Source organism: Oncorhynchus nerka, linkage group LG12 (assembly GCF_034236695.1).
Source record: "Oncorhynchus nerka isolate Pitt River linkage group LG12, Oner_Uvic_2.0, whole genome shotgun sequence".
Taxonomy (NCBI): domain Eukaryota; kingdom Metazoa; phylum Chordata; class Actinopteri; order Salmoniformes; family Salmonidae; genus Oncorhynchus; species Oncorhynchus nerka.
In genome coordinates, this window is record NC_088407.1 from 6,293,899 (window position 1) to 6,316,434 (window position 22,536).

General features: G+C 44.0%; 1 protein-coding gene and 1 long non-coding RNA gene across 4 annotated transcripts in view; one reads left to right on the plus strand and one right to left on the minus strand.

Annotated features, from left to right (window-relative positions):
* Nucleotides 1-14,064: 14,064 nt before the first annotated feature.
* On the minus strand, nt 14,065-14,975 carry LOC135574233 (uncharacterized). The gene is made up of 2 exons (XR_010465249.1): nt 14,774-14,975; nt 14,065-14,522 (listed from the first exon to the last, which is right to left on the minus strand). It is a non-coding gene; the product is annotated as an uncharacterized LOC135574233 (long non-coding RNA).
* A 75-nt stretch (nt 14,976-15,050) lies between these two features.
* Nucleotides 15,051-22,536, plus strand: part of tec (tec protein tyrosine kinase) — a 57,097-nt gene continuing 49,611 nt past the window's right edge. For 2 of the 3 annotated variants that reach the window (XM_065025187.1, XM_065025188.1), the window contains exons 1-3: nt 15,051-15,134; nt 19,496-19,675; nt 21,197-21,298. In XM_065025187.1, the coding sequence (XP_064881259.1) occupies nt 19,538-19,675; nt 21,197-21,298 (240 nt within the window). In that variant the 5' untranslated portion in view covers nt 15,051-15,134; nt 19,496-19,537. Of the gene's footprint in view, nt 15,135-19,495; nt 19,676-21,190; nt 21,299-22,536 lie in introns of those variants that run through there. The other variant, XM_065025189.1, reaches the window with a different exon arrangement.

Sequence of the window (22,536 nt, forward strand, 5' to 3'; positions counted from 1 at the left end):
TTATACAGGAAGTATTATTAAAGAGATGCAGTAGTCCCAGAGTTAATGATCCCAGGTCAGTTTATATTATACAGGAAGTATTATTAAAGAGATGTAGTAGTCCCAGAGTTAATGATCCCAGGTCAGTTTATATTATACAGGAAGTATTATTAAAGAGATGTAGTAGTCCCAGAGTTAATGATCCCAGGTCAGTTTATATTATACAGGAAGTATTATTAAAGAGATGTAGTAGTCCCAGAGTTAATGATCCCAGGTCAGTTTATATTATACAGGAAGTATTATTAAAGAGATGTAGTAGTCCCAGAGTTAATGATCCCAGGTCAGTTTATATTATACAGGAAGTATTATTAAAGAGATGTAGTAGTCCCAGAGTTAATGATCCCAGGTCAGTTTATATTATACAGGAAGTATTATTAAAGAGATGTAGTAGTCCCAGAGTTAATGATCCCAGGTCAGTTTATATTATACAGGAAGTATTATTAAAGAGATGTAGTAGTCCCAGAGTTAATGATCCCAGGTCAGTTTATATTATACAGGAAGTATTATTAAAGAGATGTAGTAGTCCCAGAGTTAATGATCCCAGGTCAGTTTATATTATACAGGAAGTATTATTAAAGAGATGTAGTAGTCCCAGAGTTAATGATCCCAGGTCAGTTTATATTATACAGGAAGTATTATTAAAGAGATGTAGTAGTCCCAGAGTTAATGATCCCAGGTCAGTTTATATTATACAGGAAGTATTATTAAAGAGATGTAGTAGTCCCAGAGTTAATGATCCCAGGTCAGTTTATATTATACAGGAAGTATTATTAAAGAGATGTAGTAGTCCCAGAGTTAATGATCCCAGGTCAGTTTATATTATACAGGAAGTATTATTAAAGAGATGTAGTAGTCCCAGAGTTAATGATCCCAGGTCAGTTTATATTATACAGGAAGTATTATTAAAGAGATGTAGTAGTCCCAGAGTTAATGATCCCAGGTCAGTTTATATTATACAGGAAGTATTATTAAAGAGATGTAGTAGTCCCAGAGTTAATGATCCCAGGTCAGTTTATATTATACAGGAAGTATTATTAAAGAGATGCAGTAGTCCCAGAGTTAATGATCCCAGGTCAGTTTATATTATACAGGAAGTATTATTAAAGAGATGTAGTAGTCCCAGAGTTAATGATCCCAGGTCAGTTTATATTATACAGGAAGTATTATTAAAGAGATGTAGTAGTCCCAGAGTTAATGATCCCAGGTCAGTTTATATTATACAGGAAGTATTATTAAAGAGATGTAGTAGTCCCAGAGTTAATGATCCCAGGTCAGTTTATATTATACAGGAAGTATTATTAAAGAGATGTAGTAGTCCCAGAGTTAATGATCCCAGGTCAGTTTATATTATACAGGAAGTATTATTAAAGAGATGTAGTAGTCCCAGAGTTAATGATCCCAGGTCAGTTTATATTATACAGGAAGTATTATTAAAGAGATGTAGTAGTCCCAGAGTTAATGATCCCAGGTCAGTTTATATTATACAGGAAGTATTATTAAAGAGATGTAGTAGTCCCAGAGTTAATGATCCCAGGTCAGTTTATATTATACAGGAAGTATTATTAAAGAGATGCAGTAGTCCCAGAGTTAATGATCCCAGGTCAGTTTATATTATACAGGAAGTATTATTAAAGAGATGTAGTAGTCCCAGAGTTAATGATCCCAGGTCAGTTTATATTATACAGGAAGTATTATTAAAGAGATGTAGTAGTCCCAGAGTTAATGATCCCAGGTCAGTTTATATTATACAGGAAGTATTATTAAAGAGATGTAGTAGTCCCAGAGTTAATGATCCCAGGTCAGTTTATATTATACAGGAAGTATTATTAAAGAGATGTAGTAGTCCCAGAGTTAATGATCCCAGGTCAGTTTATATTATACAGGAAGTATTATTAAAGAGATGTAGTAGTCCCAGAGTTAATGATCCCAGGTCAGTTTATATTATACAGGAAGTATTATTAAGAGATGTAGTAGTCCCAGAGTTAATGATCCCAGGTCAGTTTATATTATACAGGAAGTATTATTAAAGAGATGTAGTAGTCCCAGAGTTAATGATCCCAGGTCAGTTTATATTATACAGGAAGTATTATTAAAGAGATGTAGTAGTCCCAGAGTTAATGATCCCAGGTCAGTTTATATTATACAGGAAGTATTATTAAAGAAGTATTATTCTCGACTGACTCTCTGATTTGATTAAACACCTATTATGGTTTGTACACTGCTGCTACTCGCTGTTTATTATCTGCAGAGTCACTTTACAAATTCTCTCAACTAACCTGTGCCCCCGCACATTGACTCTGTACCGTAATACCCTGTATATAGCCTCCACATTGACTCTGTACCGTAATACCCTGTATATAGCCTCCACATTGACTCTGTACCGTAATACCCTGTATATAGCCTCCACATTGACTCTGTACCAGTACCCCTTGTATATAGCCTCCACATTGACTCTGTACCGTAACACCCTGTATATAGCCTCCACATTGACTCTGTACCAGTACCCCTTGTATATAGCCTCCACATTGACTCTGTACCGTAATACCCTGTATATAGCCTCCACATTGACTCTGTACCGTAATACCCTGTATATAGCCTCCACATTGACTCTGTACCGTAACACCCTGTATATAGCCTCCACATTGACTCTGTACCGTAATACCCTGTATATAGCCTCCACATTGACTCTGTACCGCAATACCCTGTATATAGCCTCCACATTGACTCTGTACCGTAACACCCTGTATATAGCCTCCACATTGACTCTGTACCGTAATACCCTGTATATAGCCTCCACATTGACTCTGTACCGTAATACCCTGTATATAGCCTCCACATTGACTCTGTACCGTAATACCCTGTATATAGCCTCCACATTGACTCTGTACCAGTACCCCTTGTATATAGCCTCCACATTGACTCTGTACCGTAACACCCTGTATATAGCCTCCACATTGACTCTGTACCAGTACCCCTTGTATATAGCCTCCACATTGACTCTGTACCGTAATACCCTGTATATAGCCTCCACATTGACTCTGTACCGTAATACCCTGTATATAGCCTCCACATTGACTCTGTACCGTAACACCCTGTATATAGCCTCCACATTGACTCTGTACCGTAATACCCTGTATATAGCCTCCACATTGACTCTGTACCGTAATACCCTGTATATAGCCTCCACATTGACTCTGTACCGTAACACCCTGTATATAGCCTCCACATTGACTCTGTACCGTAACACCCTGTATATAGCCTCCACATTGACTCTGTACCGTAATACCCTGTATATAGCCTCCACATTGACTCTGTACCGTAATACCCTGTATATAGCCTCCACATTGACTCTGTACCGTAATACCCTGTATATAGCCTCCACATTGACTCTGTACCGTAATACCCTGTATATAGCCTCCACATTGACTCTGTACCGTAATACCCTGTATATAGCCTCCACATTGACTCTGTACCGTAATACCCTGTATATAGCCTCCACATTGACTCTGTACCGTAATACCCTGTATATAGCCTCCACATTGACTCTGTACCGTAATACCCTGTATATAGCCTCCACATTGACTCTGTACCGTAACACCCTGTATATAGCCTCCACATTGACTCTGTACCGTAACACCCTGTATATAGCCTCCACATTGACTCTGTACCGTAATACCCTGTATATAGCCTCCACATTGACTCTGTACCGTAATACCCTGTATATAGCCTCCACATTGACTCTGTACCGTAACACCCTGTATATAGCCTCCACATTGACTCTGTACCGTAATACCCTGTATATAGCCTCCACATTGACTCTGTACCGTAATACCCTGTATATAGCCTCCACATTGACTCTGTACCGTAACACCCTGTATATAGCCTCCACATTGACTCTGTACCGTAACACCCTGTATATAGCCTCCACATTGACTCTGTACCAATACCCTGTATATAGCCTCCACATTGACTCTGTACCGTAATACCCTGTATATAGCCTCCACATTGACTCTGTACCGTAATACCCTGTATATAGCCTCCACATTGACTCTGTACCGTAATACCCTGTATATAGCCTCCACATTGACTCTGTACCGTAATACCCTGTATATAGCCTCCACATTGACTCTGTACCAGTACCCCCTGTATATAACCTCCACATTGACTCGGTACCGGTACCCCCTGTATATAGCCTCCACATTGACTCTGTACCAGTACCCCCTGTATATAGCCTCCACATTGACTCTGTACCAGTACCCCCTGTATATAGCCTCCACATTGACTCTGTACCAGTACCCCTTGTATATAGCCTCCACATTGACTCTGTACCGGTACCCCCTGTATATAGCCTCCACATTGACTCTGTACCGGTACCCCCTGTATATAGCCTCCACATTGACTCTGTACCAGTACCCCCTGTATATAGCCTCCACATTGACTCTGTACCGGTACCCCCTGTATATAGCCTCCACATTGACTCTGTACCAGTACCCCCTGTATATAGCCTCCACATTGACTCTGTACCGGTACCCCCTGTATATAGCCTCCACATTGACTCTGTACCGGTACCCCCTGTATATAGCCTCCACATTGACTCTGTACCGGTACCCCTGTATATAGCCTCCACATTGACTCTGTACCAGTACCCCTGTATATAGCCTCCACATTGACTCTGTACCGGTACCCCCTGTATATAGCCTCCACATTGACTCTGTACCGGTACCCCCTGTATATAGCCTCCACATTGACTCTGTACCAGTACCCCTGTATATAGCCTCCACATTGACTCTGTACCGTAATACCCTGTATATAGCCTCCACATTGACTCTGTACCGTAATACCCTGTATATAGCCTCCACATTGACTCTGTACCGGTACCCCTGTATATAGCCTCCACATTGACTCTGTACCAGTACCCCTGTATATAGCCTCCACATTGACTCTGTACCGTAATACCCTGTATATAGCCTCCACATTGACTCTGTACCGTAATACCCTGTATATAGCCTCCACATTGACTCTGTACCGTAATACCCTGTATATAGCCTCCACATTGACTCTGTACCGTAATACCCTGTATATAGCCTCCACATTGACTCTGTACCGGTAATACCCTGTATATAGCCTCCACATTGACTCTGTACCGTAATACCCCCTGTATATAGCCTCCACATTGACTCTGTACCGTATTACCCTGTATATAGCCTCCACATTGACTCTGTACCGTAATACCCTGTATATAGCCTCCACATTGACTCTGTACCGGTAATACCCTGTATATAGCCTCCACATTGACTCTGTACCGTAATACCCCTGTATATAGCCTCCACATTGACTCTGTACCGGTACCCCCTGTATATAGCCTCCACATTGACTCTGTACCGGTACCCCCTGTATATAGTCTCCACATTGACTCGGTACCGGTACCCCCTGTATATAGCCTCGACATTGACTCTGTACCGTAATACCCTGTATATAGCCTCCACATTGACTCTGTACCGTAATACCCTGTATATAGCCTCCACATTGACTCTGTACCGTAATACCCTGTATATAGCCTCCACATTGACTCTGTACCGGTACCCCCTGTATATAGCCTCCACATTGACTCTGTACCGTAATACCCTGTATATAGCCTCCACATTGACTCTGTACTGGTACCCCTGTATATAGCCTCCACATTGACTCTGTACCGTAATACCCTGTATATAGCCTCCACATTGACTCTGTACCGTAATACCCTGTATATAGCCTCCACATTGACTCTGTACCGGTACCCCCTGTATATAGCCTCGACATTGACTCTGTACCGGTACCCCCTGTATATAGCCTCCACATTGACTCTGTACCAGTACCCCCTGTATATAGCCTCCACATTGACTCTGTACCGGTACCCCCTGTATATAGCCTCCACATTGACTCTGTACCGGTACCCCCTGTATATAGCCTCCACATTGACTCTGTACCGGTACCCCCTGTATATAGCCTCCACATTGACTCTGTACCGGTACCCCCTGTATATAGCCTCCACATTGACTCTGTACCGGTACCCCCTGTATATAGCCTCCACATTGACTCTGTACCAGTACCCCTGTATATAGCCTCCACATTGACTCTGTACCGGTACCCCCTGTATATAGCCTCCACATTGACTCTGTACCGGTACCCCTGTATATAGCCTCCACATTGACTCTGTACCGTAATACCCTGTATATAGCCTCCACATTGACTCTGTACCGTAATACCCTGTATATAGCCTCCACATTGACTCTGTACCGGTACCCCCTGTATATAGCCTCCACATTGACTCTGTACCGGTACCCCCTGTATATAGCCTCCACATTGACTCTGTACCGTAATACCCTGTATATAGCCTCCACATTGACTCTGTACCAGTACCCCCTGTATATAGCCTCCACATTGACTCTGTACCGTAATACCCTGTATATAGCCTCCACATTGACTCTGTACCAGTACCCCCTGTATATAGCCTCCACATTGACTCTGTACCGGTACCCCTGTATATAGCCTCCACATTGACTCTGTACCGTAATAACCTGTATATAGCCTCCACATTGACTCTGTACCGTAATACCCTGTATATAGCCTCCACATTGACTCTGTACCGGTACCCCCTGTATATAGCCTCCACATTGACTCTGTACCAGTACCCCCTGTATATAGCCTCCACATTGACTCTGTACCGTAATACCCTGTATATAGCCTCCACATTGACTCTGTACCGGTACCCCCTGTATATAGCCTCCACATGGACTCTGTACCATAATACCCTGTATATATCCTCCACATTGACTCTGTACCAGTACCCCCTGTATATAGCCTCCACATTGACTCTGTACCGTAATACCCTGTATATAGCCTCCACATTGACTCTGTACCAGTACCCCCTGTATATATCCTCCACATTGACTCTGTACCGTAATACCCTGTATATAGCCTCCACATTGACTCTGTACCGTAATACCCTGTATATAGCCTCCACATTGACTCTGTACCGTAATACCCTGTATATAGTCTCCACATTGACTCTGTACCGTAATACCCTGTATATAGCCTCCACATTGACTCTGTACCAGTACCCCTTGTATATAGCCTCCACATTGACTCTGTACCAGTACCCCCTGTATATAGCCTCCACATTGACTCTGTACCAGTACCCCCTGTATATAGCCTCCACATTGACTCTGTACCAGTACCCCCTGTATATAGCCTCCACATTGACTCTGTACCAGTACCCCCTGTATATAGCCTCCACATTGACTCTGTACCAGAACCCCTTGTATATAGCCTCCACATTGACTCTGTACCAGTACCCCCTGTATATAGCCTCCACATTGACTCTGTACCAGTACCCCTGTATATAGCCTCCACATTGACTCTGTACCAGAACCCCTTGTATATAGCCTCCACATTGACTCTGTACCAGTACCCCCTGTATATAGCCTCCACATTGACTCTGTACCAGTACCCCTTGTATATAGCCTCCACATTGACTCTGTACCAGTACCCCCTGTATATAGCCTCCACATTGACTCTGTACCAGTACCCCTGTATATAGCCTCCACATTGACTCTGTACCAGTACCCCCTGTATATAGCCTCCACATTGACTCTGTACCGGTACCCCCTGTATATAGCCTCCACATTGACTCTGTACCAGTACCCCCTGTATATAGCCTCCACATTGACTCTGTACCAGTACCCCCTGTATATAGCCTCCACATTGACTCTGTACCAGTACCCCTGTATATAGCCTCCACATTGACTCTGTACCAGTACCCCCTGTATATAGCCTCCACATTGACTCTGTACCAGTACCCCCTGTATATAGCCTCCACATTGACTCTGTACCAGTACCCCTGTATATAGCCTCCACATTGACTCTGTACCAGTACCCCCTGTATATAGCCTCCACATTGACTCTGTACCAGTACCCCCTGTATATAGCCTCCACATTGACTCTGTACCGGTACCCCCTGTATATAGCCTCCACATTGACTCTGTACCAGTACCCCCTGTATATAGCCTCCACATTGACTCTGTACCAGTACCCCCTGTATATAGCCTCCACATTGACTCTGTACCAGTACCCCCTGTATATAGCCTCCACATTGACTCTGTACCAGTACCCCCTGTATATAGCCTCCACATTGACTCTGTACCAGTACCCCTGTATATAGCCTCCACATTGACTCTGTACCAGTACCCCTGTATATAGCCTCCACATTGACTCTGTACCAGTACCCCTGTATATAGCCTCCACATTGACTCTGTACCAGTACCCCTGTATATAGCCTCCACATTGACTCTGTACCAGTACCCCTTGTATATAGCCTCCACATTGACTCTGTACCAGTACCCCTGTATATAGCCTCCACATTGACTCTGTACCAGTACCCCTGTATATAGCCTCCACATTGACTCTGTACCAGTACCCCCTGTATATAGCCTCCACATTGACTCTGTACCAGTACCCCTGTATATAGCCTCCACATTGACTCTGTACCAGTACCCCTTGTATATAGCCTCCACATTGACTCTGTACCAGTACCCCCTGTATATAGCCTCCACATTGACTCTGTACCAGTACCCCTGTATATAGCCTCCACATTGACTCTGTACCAGTACCCCTGTATATAGCCTCCACATTGACTCTGTACCGGTACCCCCTGTATATAGCCTCCACATTGACTCTGTACCGGTACCCCCTGTATATAGCCTCCACACTGACTCTGTACCGGTACCCCCTGTATATAGCCTCCACATTGACTCTGTACCAGTACCCCCTGTATATAGCCTCCACATTGACTCTGTACCGGTACCCCCTGTATATAGCCTCCACATTGACTCTGTACCAGTACCCCCTGTATATAGCCTCCACATTGACTCTGTACCGTAATACCCTGTATATAGCCTCCACATTGACTCTGTACCGTAATACCCTGTATATAGCCTCCACATTGACTCTGTACCGTAATACCCTGTATATAGCCTCCACATTGACTCTGTACCGTAATACCCTGTATATAGCCTCCACATTGACTCTGTACCGGTAATACCCTGTATATAGCCTCCACATTGACTCTGTACCGTAATACCCCCTGTATATAGCCTCCACATTGACTCTGTACCGTAATACCCTGTATATAGCCTCCACATTGACTCTGTACCGTAATACCCTGTATATAGCCTCCACATTGACTCTGTACCGGTAATACCCTGTATATAGCCTCCACATTGACTCTGTACCGTAATACCCCCTGTATATAGCCTCCACATTGACTCTGTACCGGTACCCCCTGTATATAGCCTCCACATTGACTCTGTACCGGTACCCCCTGTATATAGTCTCCACATTGACTCGGTACCGGTACCCCCTGTATATAGCCTCGACATTGACTCTGTACCGTAATACCCTGTATATAGCCTCCACATTGACTCTGTACCGTAATACCCTGTATATAGCCTCCACATTGACTCTGTACCGTAATACCCTGTATATAGCCTCCACATTGACTCTGTACCGGTACCCCCTGTATATAGCCTCCACATTGACTCTGTACCGTAATACCCTGTATATAGCCTCCACATTGACTCTGTACTGGTACCCCCTGTATATAGCCTCCACATTGACTCTGTACCGTAATACCCTGTATATAGCCTCCACATTGACTCTGTACCGTAATACCCTGTATATAGCCTCCACATTGACTCTGTACCGGTACCCCCTGTATATAGCCTCGACATTGACTCTGTACCGGTACCCCCTGTATATAGCCTCCACATTGACTCTGTACCAGTACCCCCTGTATATAGCCTCCACATTGACTCTGTACCGGTACCCCCTGTATATAGCCTCCACATTGACTCTGTACCGGTACCCCTGTATATAGCCTCCACATTGACTCTGTACCGGTACCCCCTGTATATAGCCTCCACATTGACTCTGTACCGGTACCCCCTGTATATAGCCTCCACATTGACTCTGTACCGGTACCCCCTGTATATAGCCTCCACATTGACTCTGTACCAGTACCCCTGTATATAGCCTCCACATTGACTCTGTACCGGTACCCCTGTATATAGCCTCCACATTGACTCTGTACCGGTACCCCCTGTATATAGCCTCCACATTGACTCTGTACCGTAATACCCTGTATATAGCCTCCACATTGACTCTGTACCGTAATACCCTGTATATAGCCTCCACATTGACTCTGTACCGGTACCCCCTGTATATAGCCTCCACATTGACTCTGTACCGGTACCCCCTGTATATAGCCTCCACATTGACTCTGTACCGTAATACCCTGTATATAGCCTCCACATTGACTCTGTACCAGTACCCCTGTATATAGCCTCCACATTGACTCTGTACCGTAATACCCTGTATATAGCCTCCACATTGACTCTGTACCAGTACCCCCTGTATATAGCCTCCACATTGACTCTGTACCGGTACCCCCTGTATATAGCCTCCACATTGACTCTGTACCGTAATACCCTGTATATAGCCTCCACATTGACTCTGTACCAGTACCCCTTGTATATAGCCTCCACATTGACTCTGTACCGTAATACCCTGTATATAGCCTCCACATTGACTCTGTACCAGTACCCCCTGTATATAGTCTCCACATTGACTCTGTACCGTAATACCCTGTATATAGCCTCCACATTGACTCTGTACCGGTACCCCCTGTATATAGCCTCCACATTGACTCTGTACCGTAATACCCTGTATATAGCCTCCACATTGACTCTGTACCGTAATACCCTGTATATAGCCTCCACATTGACTCTGTACCGGTACCCCCTGTATATAGCCTCCACATTGACTCTGTACCGGTACCCCCTGTATATAGACTCCACATTGACTCTGTACCAGTACCCCCTGTATATAGCCTCCACATTGACTCTGTACCAGTACCCCTGTATATAGCCTCCACATTGACTCTGTACCAGTACCCCTGTATATAGCCTCCACATTGACTCTGTACCAGTACCCCCTGTATATAGCCTCCACATTGACTCTGTACCAGTACCCCTGTATATAGCCTCCACATTGACTCTGTACCAGTACCCCCTGTATATAGCCTCCACATTGACTCTGTACCAGTACCCCCTGTATATAGCCTCCACATTGACTCTGTACCAGTACCCCTGTATATAGCCTCCACATTGACTCTGTACCAGTACCCCTTGTATATAGCCTCCACATTGACTCTGTACCAGTACCCCCTGTATATAGCCTCCACATTGACTCTGTACCAGTACCCCCTGTATATAGCCTCCACATTGACTCTGTACCAGTACCCCCTGTATATAGCCTCCACATTGACTCTGTACCAGTACCCCCTGTATATAGCCTCCACATTGACTCTGTACCAGTACCCCTGTATATAGCCTCCACATTGACTCTGTACCAGTACCCCTTGTATATAGCCTCCACATTGACTCTGTACCAGTACCCCCTGTATATAGCCTCCACATTGACTCTGTACCAGTACCCCTGTATATAGCCTCCACATTGACTCTGTACCAGTACCCCCTGTATATAGCCTCCACATTGACTCTGTACCAGTACCCCCTGTATATAGCCTCCACATTGACTCTGTACCAGTACCCCTTGTATATAGCCTCCACATTGACTCTGTACCAGTACCCCTGTATATAGCCTCCACATTGACTCTGTACCAGTACCCCCTGTATATAGCCTCCACATTGACTCTGTACCAGTACCCCCTGTATATAGCCTCCACATTGACTCTGTACCGGTACCCCCTGTATATAGCCTCCACATTGACTCTGTACCGGTACCCCTGTATATAGCCTCCACATTGACTCTGTACCAGTACCCCCTGTATATAGCCTCCACATTGACTCTGTACCGGTACCCCCTGTATATAGCCTCCACATTGACTCTGTACCGGTACCCCTGTATATAGCCTCCACACTGACTCTGTACCGGTACCCCCTGTATATAGCCTCCACATTGACTCTGTACCGGTACCCCTTGTATATAGCCTCCACATTGACTCTGTACCAGTACCCCTGTATATAGCCTCCACATTGACTCTGTACCAGTACCCCCTGTATATAGCCTCCACATTGACTCTGTACCAGTACCCCTGTATATAGCCTCCACATTGACTCTGTACCAGTACCCCCTGTATATAGCCTCCACATTGACTCTGTACCAGTACCCCCTGTATATAGCCTCCACATTGACTCTGTACCAGTACCCCCTGTATATAGCCTCCACATTGACTCTGTACTGGTACCCCCTGTATATAGCCTCCACATTGACTCTGTACCGGTACCCCCTGTATATAGCCTCCACATTGACTCTGTACTGGTACCCCCTGTATATAGCCTCCACATTGACTCTGTACTGGTACCCCCTGTATATAGCCTCCACATTGACTCTGTACCGGAACCCCCTGTATATAGCCTCCACATTGACTCTGTACCAGTACCCCTTGTATATAGCCTCCACATTGACTCTGTACCAGTACCCCCTGTATATAGCCTCCACATTGACTCTGTACCAGTACCCCCTGTATATAGCCTCCACATTGACTCTGTACCAGTACCCCCTGTATATAGCCTCCACATTGACTCTGTACCGGTACCCCCTGTATATAGCCTCCACATTGACTCTGTACCGGTACCCCCTGTATATAGCCTCCACATTGACTCTGTACCGGTACCCCTGTATATAGCCTCCACATTGACTCTGTACCGGTACCCCCTGTATATAGCCTCCACATTGACTCTGTACCAGTACCCCCTGTATATAGCCTCCACATTGACTCTGTACCGGTACCCCCTGTATATAGCCTCCACATTGACTCTGTACCGGTACCCCTGTATATAGCCTCCACACTGACTCTGTACCGGTACCCCCTGTATATAGCCTCCACATTGACTCTGTACCGGTACCCCTTGTATATAGCCTCCACATTGACTCTGTACCAGTACCCCTGTATATAGCCTCCACATTGACTCTGTACCAGTACCCCCTGTATATAGCCTCCACATTGACTCTGTACCAGTACCCCTGTATATAGCCTCCACATTGACTCTGTACCAGTACCCCCTGTATATAGCCTCCACATTGACTCTGTACCAGTACCCCCTGTATATAGCCTCCACATTGACTCTGTACCAGTACCCCTGTATATAGCCTCCACATTGACTCTGTACTGGTACCCCCTGTATATAGCCTCCACATTGACTCTGTACCGGTACCCCCTGTATATAGCCTCCACATTGACTCTGTACCGGTACCCCCTGTATATAGCCTCCACATTGACTCTGTACTGGTACCCCCTGTATATAGCCTCCACATTGACTCTGTACTGGTACCCCCTGTATATAGCCTCCACATTGACTCTGTACCGGTACCCCCTGTATATAGCCTCCACATTGACTCTGTACCGGAACCCCCTGTATATAGCATCGTTATTGTTGTGTAATTGTCTTGTGTTTTTACTAGTTTATTTAGTAAATATTTTCTGAACTCTATTTCTTGGAACTGCATTGTTGATTTTTTTTATTTATATTTTGAACCTTTATTTAAGTAGGAAAGTCAGTCAAGAATAAATTATTATTTTCACTGAAAGGTGTTGTTGTATTCGGCGCATGTGACAAATAAAGTTTAATTGAATATAGCAGATCAATGCAGATAAAGGAAATTAGATATTGAGATTTAACCGGCTTGAGAGAAAATTAGTAAATAAAATAAAAAACAAGTGTAGTGTGCTTTTTTTCCAATTCTAATGAACAATATATGAATTATAAATCAGCCTTTAACTAGATAAATCCTGTTTCTAGTCTATTAGTTACAATGTGTAACCACTGATGTCCCAGGACCAAGAGTGGTAAACCCTGTTGAAATGTATAATTGTAATACATACATGCAGACACAGCATCATTCAAAGACTGGAGTTTGATACTCCTGGTATTGGATATGACTGAAAAATAATCTCAAAGACATTCATACCTGAACCGCACCTTTATTTGCCAAGGTAGAGTACATGATCAGTGAATATATTCAAATGTACAGGCTACAATGTGGGGACCTCGTGCATGGTAATAACTACATGTATATACGACTTACATCCTTGGCACAAAGTTATATTATATTCTACTCAATCCATAGGCTTCATTAATGTCATTCACACTGTTTTGAAGTTGATACAACTGGCTATGATAGCTGAGGTTCTGAACTAATATGTACACCAAACGTTTTAGGGTCCATACACAGATCGGCTAGATACACATCCGAAGGCATACAGGTAGTTCTGTCCTCCGCTGCACAATAAGCAAGAAAATAGTTAGCTTGCTACGTTACTTCAGATGCATTGCACGGCAAATATCAGCAAGGCAAGCTAGATTCTTTACATCCAATGTTTCACAAGACGACAGTCTGGTTTGCTGGTTGTTTCTTAGGAGTCCCTAAAACATGAAACAGACAGAATGACAACGTCAAACTCATGTCACAACACCCATAAAGCTAACCAGCTAACTGGCTAATGTGAACTAGTCAGCCAGCTTGCTAAATAACGATTTTCGTAAATTAACATTACGAAGAAAAAAACAATGTATAATCATTTGTCTCTACATTAACTAAGATATTACTTTCAACTATATTATATATATATTTATTTATTTTTGCATTATTTTTTTATGATGTTATAATAACTTACATTTGCATCTGTCCTAGTATTTTTGTCCGCCATCTTTGTTGAAGAAAGTCTCCAATGTTGGGTCGCATTGCGTCAAATTCGTCATGGAAACAACTCGATATGATTGGTCATCGCTCAGCGGTCGCCGCTGGTGATTTGCATAACGTTGGGAAACGTTTACAATTTTTTTCGCCTCCTCCGCGCCGTCCAACGGTCCGCGTTGGTCTCCGCGTCTCTTCAATTGAAAATGAATGAGAAGTGGTTTTTCACCGCGCGGCACCGTGTGAAATAGTGTACAGTCTGTGTCGCTTCCTGGTTCTGCTGGTCACATAGTGACAGTCAGTGGAGTCAGAAGAATATCAGTTCACTCTCAGAAGAAAAGGTAAGAGGCATTTCCTTTATCATATTGGAAATTTAAATTGCGGGTGAAACGACTGGCTACTTTCAGTACAATAAACGAGATGTCGACACAACCGAGAAATGTTTGTCTGAGTTGCGAGAATAGATATGTAGTCTAGTTACCGGGTTTCTGTCTGGAAGGGAACGGAATCGGCTACGGAGATCTACTCAAAGTCCATAGAGAAATCACCACCGCGGCAGGTGTGAGTGTGTGTCTTATCGCACTGTGGGTCGCCTACTGCCTATGTCCGCGCGTAAATTATGTTTTATTTGGTCAAAATGTACCACAAATACAAAGTAGTAACATGCCTTTTGGACTAGCCTGTAAATTGACTGTAATGAAGTATTGCAGTTAAATAAATAGAAGCGGTCAGCATCGAGACATTAGGAAATAAGTTTGAGGGAAATTCCGTTCACTGAAAGCGCCACACTCACACACGCGTGACCTCGAATAATTAGATAATTAAATTAATTTGATCCTCTATTGCCCTTTCTACCACAATATATGCCTGACCTTATTCCAGAAAGCCCAGCAGATTCTGAACGTAATTCAGACCCCTTCACTTTTCCCACGTTATTACCTTACAGCCGTATTCTAAAATTGATTAAATATGTTTTTCCCTCAATGAACGCACAATACCCCATAATGACAAAGCGAAAACCAGGTTTTTAGACAAAACTGAAATACCTTATTTACATAAGTATTCAGACCCTTTGCGATGAGACTCGAAATTGAGCTCCGTTGACATGTTTCTGTCTATATAAAAGGTCCCACAGTTGACAGTTCACGTCAGAGTAAAAACCGAGCCATGAGGTGGAATGAATTGTCTGTAGAGCTCCAACACAGGATTGTGTCAAAGCACAGATCTGGGGACAAAAACATTTATTGGGGACCTTCGAAGCTGCGGAACAAAATGGCCTCCATCATTCTTACATGGAAGACGTTTGGAACCATCAAAAGACTCTCCTTAGATCTAAGCCAATTTGTAAGTCGCTCTGGATAAGAGCGTCTGCTAAATGACTTAAATGTAAATGTAAATGTAGCCACCCGGCCAAACTGAGCAATCAGGGGAGAAGGGCCTTGGTCAGGGAGGTGACAAAGACCCCGATGGTCACTCTGACAGAGTTCCTCTGATAGAGATAGGATAACTTTTTTAGGACAACCATCTCTGCAGCACACCACCAATCAGGCCTTTATGGTAGAGTGTCCAGACGGAAGCCACTCCTCAGTAGAATTCACATGACAGCCCGCTTGGAGTTTGCCAAAAGGCTCCTAAAAGACCCAAGAAGACTCGAGGCTGTAATCGCTGCCAAAGGTGCTTCAACAAAATACTGAGTAAAGAATACTTATGTAAATTAGATTTAATTTTAAAAAATCTATATAAATTAGCAATAAATAAACTTAGAATTCTGCTTTGTTATTATGGGGTTTTGTGTGTAAATTTGAGGGAACAATTTAATACAATTTAGAACAAGGCTGTAATGTACCAAAATGTAGAAAAAGTCAAGGGGACTGAATACTTTCCGAATGTAGTGTAATGTATTTAAAGCCAACAGGATGTTCCATTCCCCTGAAAACAAACTAAAAGGATCTATATATACACACACACACACACACACTGTCACGCATGAGTAGGCCAGCATGCAGTACAGTGTAATCTCAGAGGGACTGATTAACTTTGTTTCAGATGCTCCTGTTGCGTGCTTGTTGACGTGTGTGTATGAATGAATGACATTTGGCAACCCGGGATTGATTGAAACATTAAAAATAAAACATTTTTAAAAATTCACAATTTATTTATTACCAGGTAAGTTGACTGAGAACACATGTCTCATTTACAGCAACAACCTGGGGAATAGTTACATCGGAGAGGGGATGAATGAGCCCATTGTAAACGGGATGATTAGGTGACCATTATGGTGTGAGGGCCAGATTGGGAATTTAGCCAGGACACCCCTACTCTTACAATAAGTGCCATGGGATCTTTAGTGACCACAGAGAGTCAGGACACCCGTTTAACATCCCATCTGAAAGTAGACAGGGCAATGTCCCCAAATATATATATATATTTTTTTCCCCGACCAGAGTAAAGAGTTCCTCCTACTGGAACAACACCACTTCCAGCAGCATCTGGTTTCCCATCCAGGGACAGACCAGGACCAACCCTGCTTAGGCAAGCCAGCAGTGGTATGCTGTTTTTTATTTTACCTTTATTTAACTAGGCAAATCAGTTAAGAATTCTTATTTTCAATGACGGCCTAGGAACAGTGGGTTAACTGCCTGTTCAGGGATCAGAAAGACAGATTTGTACCTTGTCAGCTCGGGGATTTGAACTTGCGACTTTCCGGTTACTAGTCCAACGCTCTAACCACTAGGCTACCCTGCTGTGATAATTATTGGTGTGCAGTGCGCACCACATGAAGATAAATCAATATATAATAGTAAATATTGTTATCCAAGGAATAATTATTTACCCAGAGCAGTGTATATATATATATATAAATTGAAATCTGACACGCCAGGTGGATTAACAACAAGCTAAACTGTGTTTTGGTATATTGCACTTGTGATTTCAAGAACATTTTATATTTTTAGTAATTTAATTTAATTTGAATTTGGCGCTCTGCAATTCATCGGATGTTGACAGAAAATGATCCCGCTAAAGGGATCGGTGCGCCAAGAGGTTTTTAAGCGGCTGAGCAATGAGAGGAAACTGTAATGTTTGTGTCTATCGTGTAGCTGAAATTTTATTCGTTTTTTTAAAGCTGAATATTTTATTCATTTTTTTAAAGCCTGGAATAAAAAAGACAATATATATATATATATATAAATATATATATATAAATGCATCCAGAAAAAGTAAGTGTTTGAATGAAGTTTTTGGCACAAAGAGAACAGGCCTACATTCAATCTATATACATGCTATTTGCTATACAGGAGCTAAAATATTTGTGTAATTTAATTATAGTTTGTCTTTTTTATTCCAGGCTTTAAAAAAATGAATAAAATTTCAGCTAACGGAAATACACGATAGACACAAACATTACAGTTTCCTCTCATTGCTCAGCCGCTTAAAAACCTCTTGGCGCACCGATCCCTTTAGCGGGATCATTTTCTGTCAACATCCGATGAATTGCAGAGCGCCAAATTCAAATTAAATTAAATTACTAAAAATATAAAATGTTCTTGAAATCACAAGTGCAATATACCAAAACACAGTTTAGCTTGTTGTTAATCCACCTGGCGTGTCAGATTTCAAAAAGGCTTTACGGTGAAAGCAAACCATGCGATTATGTGAGGACAGCTCTCCGCAGACAAAACATTACAAACAGCTAGCAGCAAAGTAAATTCGTCACGAAAGTCATCTTTGGCAGCGATTACAGCCTTGAGTCTTGGGTATGACGCTACAAGCTTGGCACACCTGTATTCTTTTTACCCCCCTTTTTCTCCCCAATTTCATGGTATTTTTTATTTTTTTACCTTTATTTAACTAGGCAAGTCAGTTCCAATTGTTAGTAGTTACTATCTTGTCTCATCGCTACAACTCCCGTACGGGCTCGGGAGCGACGAAGGTCAGAATCCATGCGTCTTCCGAAACACAACCAAACCAAGCTGCACTGCTTCTTAACACAGCGCGCCGGAAGCCAGCCGCACCAATGTGTTGGAGGAAACACCGTGCACCTGGCGACCTGGTTAGCGTGCGCAGCGCCCGGCCCGCCACAGGAGTCTCTAGTGCGCGATGAGACAAGGATATCCCTACCGACCAAACCCTCCCTAACCCGGACGACCATCACTGTCAACTGTGGGACCTTTTAAATAGACCGGTGTGTGCCTTTTCCAAATCATGTCCAATCAATTGAATTTACCACAGGTGGACTCCAATCAAGTTGTAGAAACATCTCAAGGATGATCAATGGAAACAGGATGCACCTGAGCTCAATTTTGTTGTACATTTTAATAAATGTGCAAACATTTCTATAAAAAAACAATGTGGACAAAGTCAAGGGGTCTGAATACTTTCCGAAGGAGGTGATCTGTAAAGGATTTATTGATCTAGTGAGAAGAGAGAGGACTTCTACTGAATGTACCATTATCAGATCACTTCAAAGCTGATATCACAACCCACCAAAGGGCAAAGTACCTGGGGTTGTTTTCAATCAGATTTAAGCACCTTCATATAGTAGCATTTTGACAACATGCTTGTATTCTATTCTATTCTACTATCTTCTATTATATTCTATTCTACTATTTTCTATTCTATTCTACTATATTCTATTCTACTATTTTCTATTCTATTATTTTCTACTATTTTCTATTATATTCTCCGGTCCGGGTGGGTCCAGTCAGTGTTCGATGGCAGAGTGGAGGGAGTGGGTGGGTCCAAGATGAGTGCTGACACGCTATTGGAGGAGACCCTGATCAAGCGGTCTCAGCAGAAGAGGTTGACGTCACCGCTGAACTACAAGGAGAGAGTGTTCGTCCTCACCAAGACCAAGCTCACATACTATGAGTTCAGAGCAGAGGTGAGACTGGCAGACACATACCTTTCCCTGTACGATGGAGGTTATGTATGGACTGGTCCTATATCCTTTATCTCTCCTATCAGACTGGTCCTATATCCTTTATCTCTCCTATCAGACTGGTCCTATATCCTTTCTCTCCTATCAGACTGCTCCTATATCCTTTCTCTCCTATCAGACTGCTCCTATATCCTTTCTCTCCTATCAGACTGCTCCTATATCCTTTCTCTCCTATCAGACTGCTCCTATATCCTTTCTCTCCTATCAGACTGCTCCTATATCCTTTCTCTCTCCTATCAGACTGCTCCTATATCCTTTCTCTCTCCTATCAGACTGCTCCTATATCCTTTCTCTCTCCTATCAGACTGCTCCTATATCCTTTATCTCTCCTATCAGACTGCTCCTATATCCTTTATCTCTCCTATCAGACTGCTCCTATATCCTTTATCTCTCCTATCAGACTCACCGTGTTCTGTCTCTCTCCTGTCCAAAACCTCACCGTGTTCTGTCTCTCTCCTGTCCAAAACCTCACCGTGTTCTGTCTCTCTCCTGTCCAAAACCTCACCGTGTTCTGTCTCTCCTCTCCAAAACCTCACCGTGTTCTCTCTCTCCTCTCCAAAACCTCACCGTGTTCTGTCTCTCTCCTGTCCAAAACCTCACCGTGTTCTGTCTCTCTCCTCTCCAAAACCTCACCGTGTTCTGTCTCTCTCCTCTCCAAAACCTCACCGTGTTCTGTCTCTCTCCTGTCCAAAACCTCACCGTGTTCTGTCTCTCTCCTGTCCAAAACCTCACCGTGTTCTGTCTCTCTCCTCTCCAAAACCTCACCGTGTTCTGTCTCTCTCCTCTCCAAAACCTCACCGTGTTCTGTCTCTCTCCTCTCCAAAACCTCACCGTGTTCTGTCTCTCTCCTCTCCAAAACCTCACCGTGTTCTGTCTCTCTCCTGTCCAAAACCTCACCGTGTTCTGTCTCTCTCCTGTCCAAAACCTCACCGTGTTCTGTCTCTCTCCTGTCCAAAACCTCACCGTGTTCTGTCTCTCTCCTGTCCAAAACCTCACCGTGTTCTGTCTCTCTCCTGTCCAAAACCTCACCGTGTTCTGTCTCTCTCCTCTCCAAAACCTCACCGTGTTCTGTCTCTCTCCTCTCCAAAACCTCACCGTGTTCTCTCTCTCCTGTCCAAAACCTCACTGTGTTCTGTCTCTCTCCTCTCCAAAACCTCACCGTGTTCTGTCTCTCTCCTGTCCAAAACCTCACCGTGTTCTGTCTCTCTCCTGTCCAAAACCTCACCGTGTTCTGTCTCTCTCCTGTCCAAAACCTCAAAAAACCTCACCGTGTTCTGTCTCTCTCCTGTCCAAAACCTCACCGTGTTCTGTCTCTCTCCTGTCCAAAACCTCACCGTGTTCTGTCTCTCTCCTGTCCAAAACCTCACCGTGTTCTGTCTCTCTCCTGTCCAAAACCTCACCGTGTTCTGTCTCTCTCCTGTCCAAAACCTCACCGTGTTCTGTCTCTCTGTTCGTTGTTCACAGAAGAGGTTTAAGAAGGGGTCCATCGACCTGCAGAAAGTCAGGTGTGTGGAGATCGTGAAGAATGACGGAGTCATATCCTGTCAGAACAAATATCCCTTCCAGGTGTGGTGCTACATATACAGCCAGTATGATGGGTAGACCCCCCTCCTCTACTAGGTGGTGTTACATATACAGCCAGTATGATGGGTAGACCCCCCTCCTCTACTAGGTGGTGTTACATATACAGCCAGTATGATGGGTAGACCCCCCCCCCCCCCTCCTCTACTAGGTGGTGTTACATATACAGCCAGTATGATGGGTAGACCCCCCCCCCCTCAACTAGGTGGTGTTACATATACAGCCAGTATGATGGGTAGACCCCTCCCCCCTCAACTAGGTGGTGTTACATATACAGCCAGTATGATGGGTAGACCCCCTCCTCTACTAGGTGGTGTTACATATACAGCCAGTATGATGGGTAGACCCCCCCCTCCTCTACTAGGTGGTGTTACATATACAGCCAGTATGATGGGTAGACCCACCCCCCCCCCCTCTACTAGGTGGTGTTACATATACAGCCAGTATGATGGGTAGACCCCCTCCTCTACTAGGTGGTGTTACATATACAGCCAGTATGATGGGTAGACAGCCAGTATGATGGGTAGACCCCCCCCTGGTCCTCTACTAGGTGGTGTTACATATACAGCCAGTATGATGGGTAGACCCCCCTCCTCTACTAGGTGGTGTTACATATACAGCCAGTATGATGGGTAGACCCCCCTCCTCTACTAGGTGGTGTTACATATGATGGGTAGACAGCCCCCTCCTCTACTAGGTGGTGTTACATATACAGCCAGTATGATGGGTAGACCCCCTCCTCTACTAGGTGGTGTTACATATACAGCCAGTATGATGGGTAGACCCCCCTCCTCTACTAGGTGGTGTTACATATACAGCCAGTATGATGGGTAGACCCCCCCCCCCCTCCTCTACTAGGTGGTGTTACATATACAGCCAGTATGATGGGTAGACCCCCCCTCCTCCTCCTCTACTAGGTGGTGTTACATATACAGCCAGTATGATGGGTAGACCCCCCCCCCTCTACTAGGTGGTGTTACATATACAGCCAGTATGATGGGTAGACCCCCTCCTCTACTAGGTGGTGTTACATATACAGCCAGTATGATGGGTAGACCCCCCCTCTCTACTAGGTGGTGTTACATATACAGCCAGTATGATGGGTAGACCCCCCCTCTCTACTAGGTGGTGTTACATATACAGCCAGTATGATGGGTAGACCCCCCCCCTCTACTAGGTGGTGTTACATATACAGCCAGTATGATGGGTAGACCCCCCTCCTC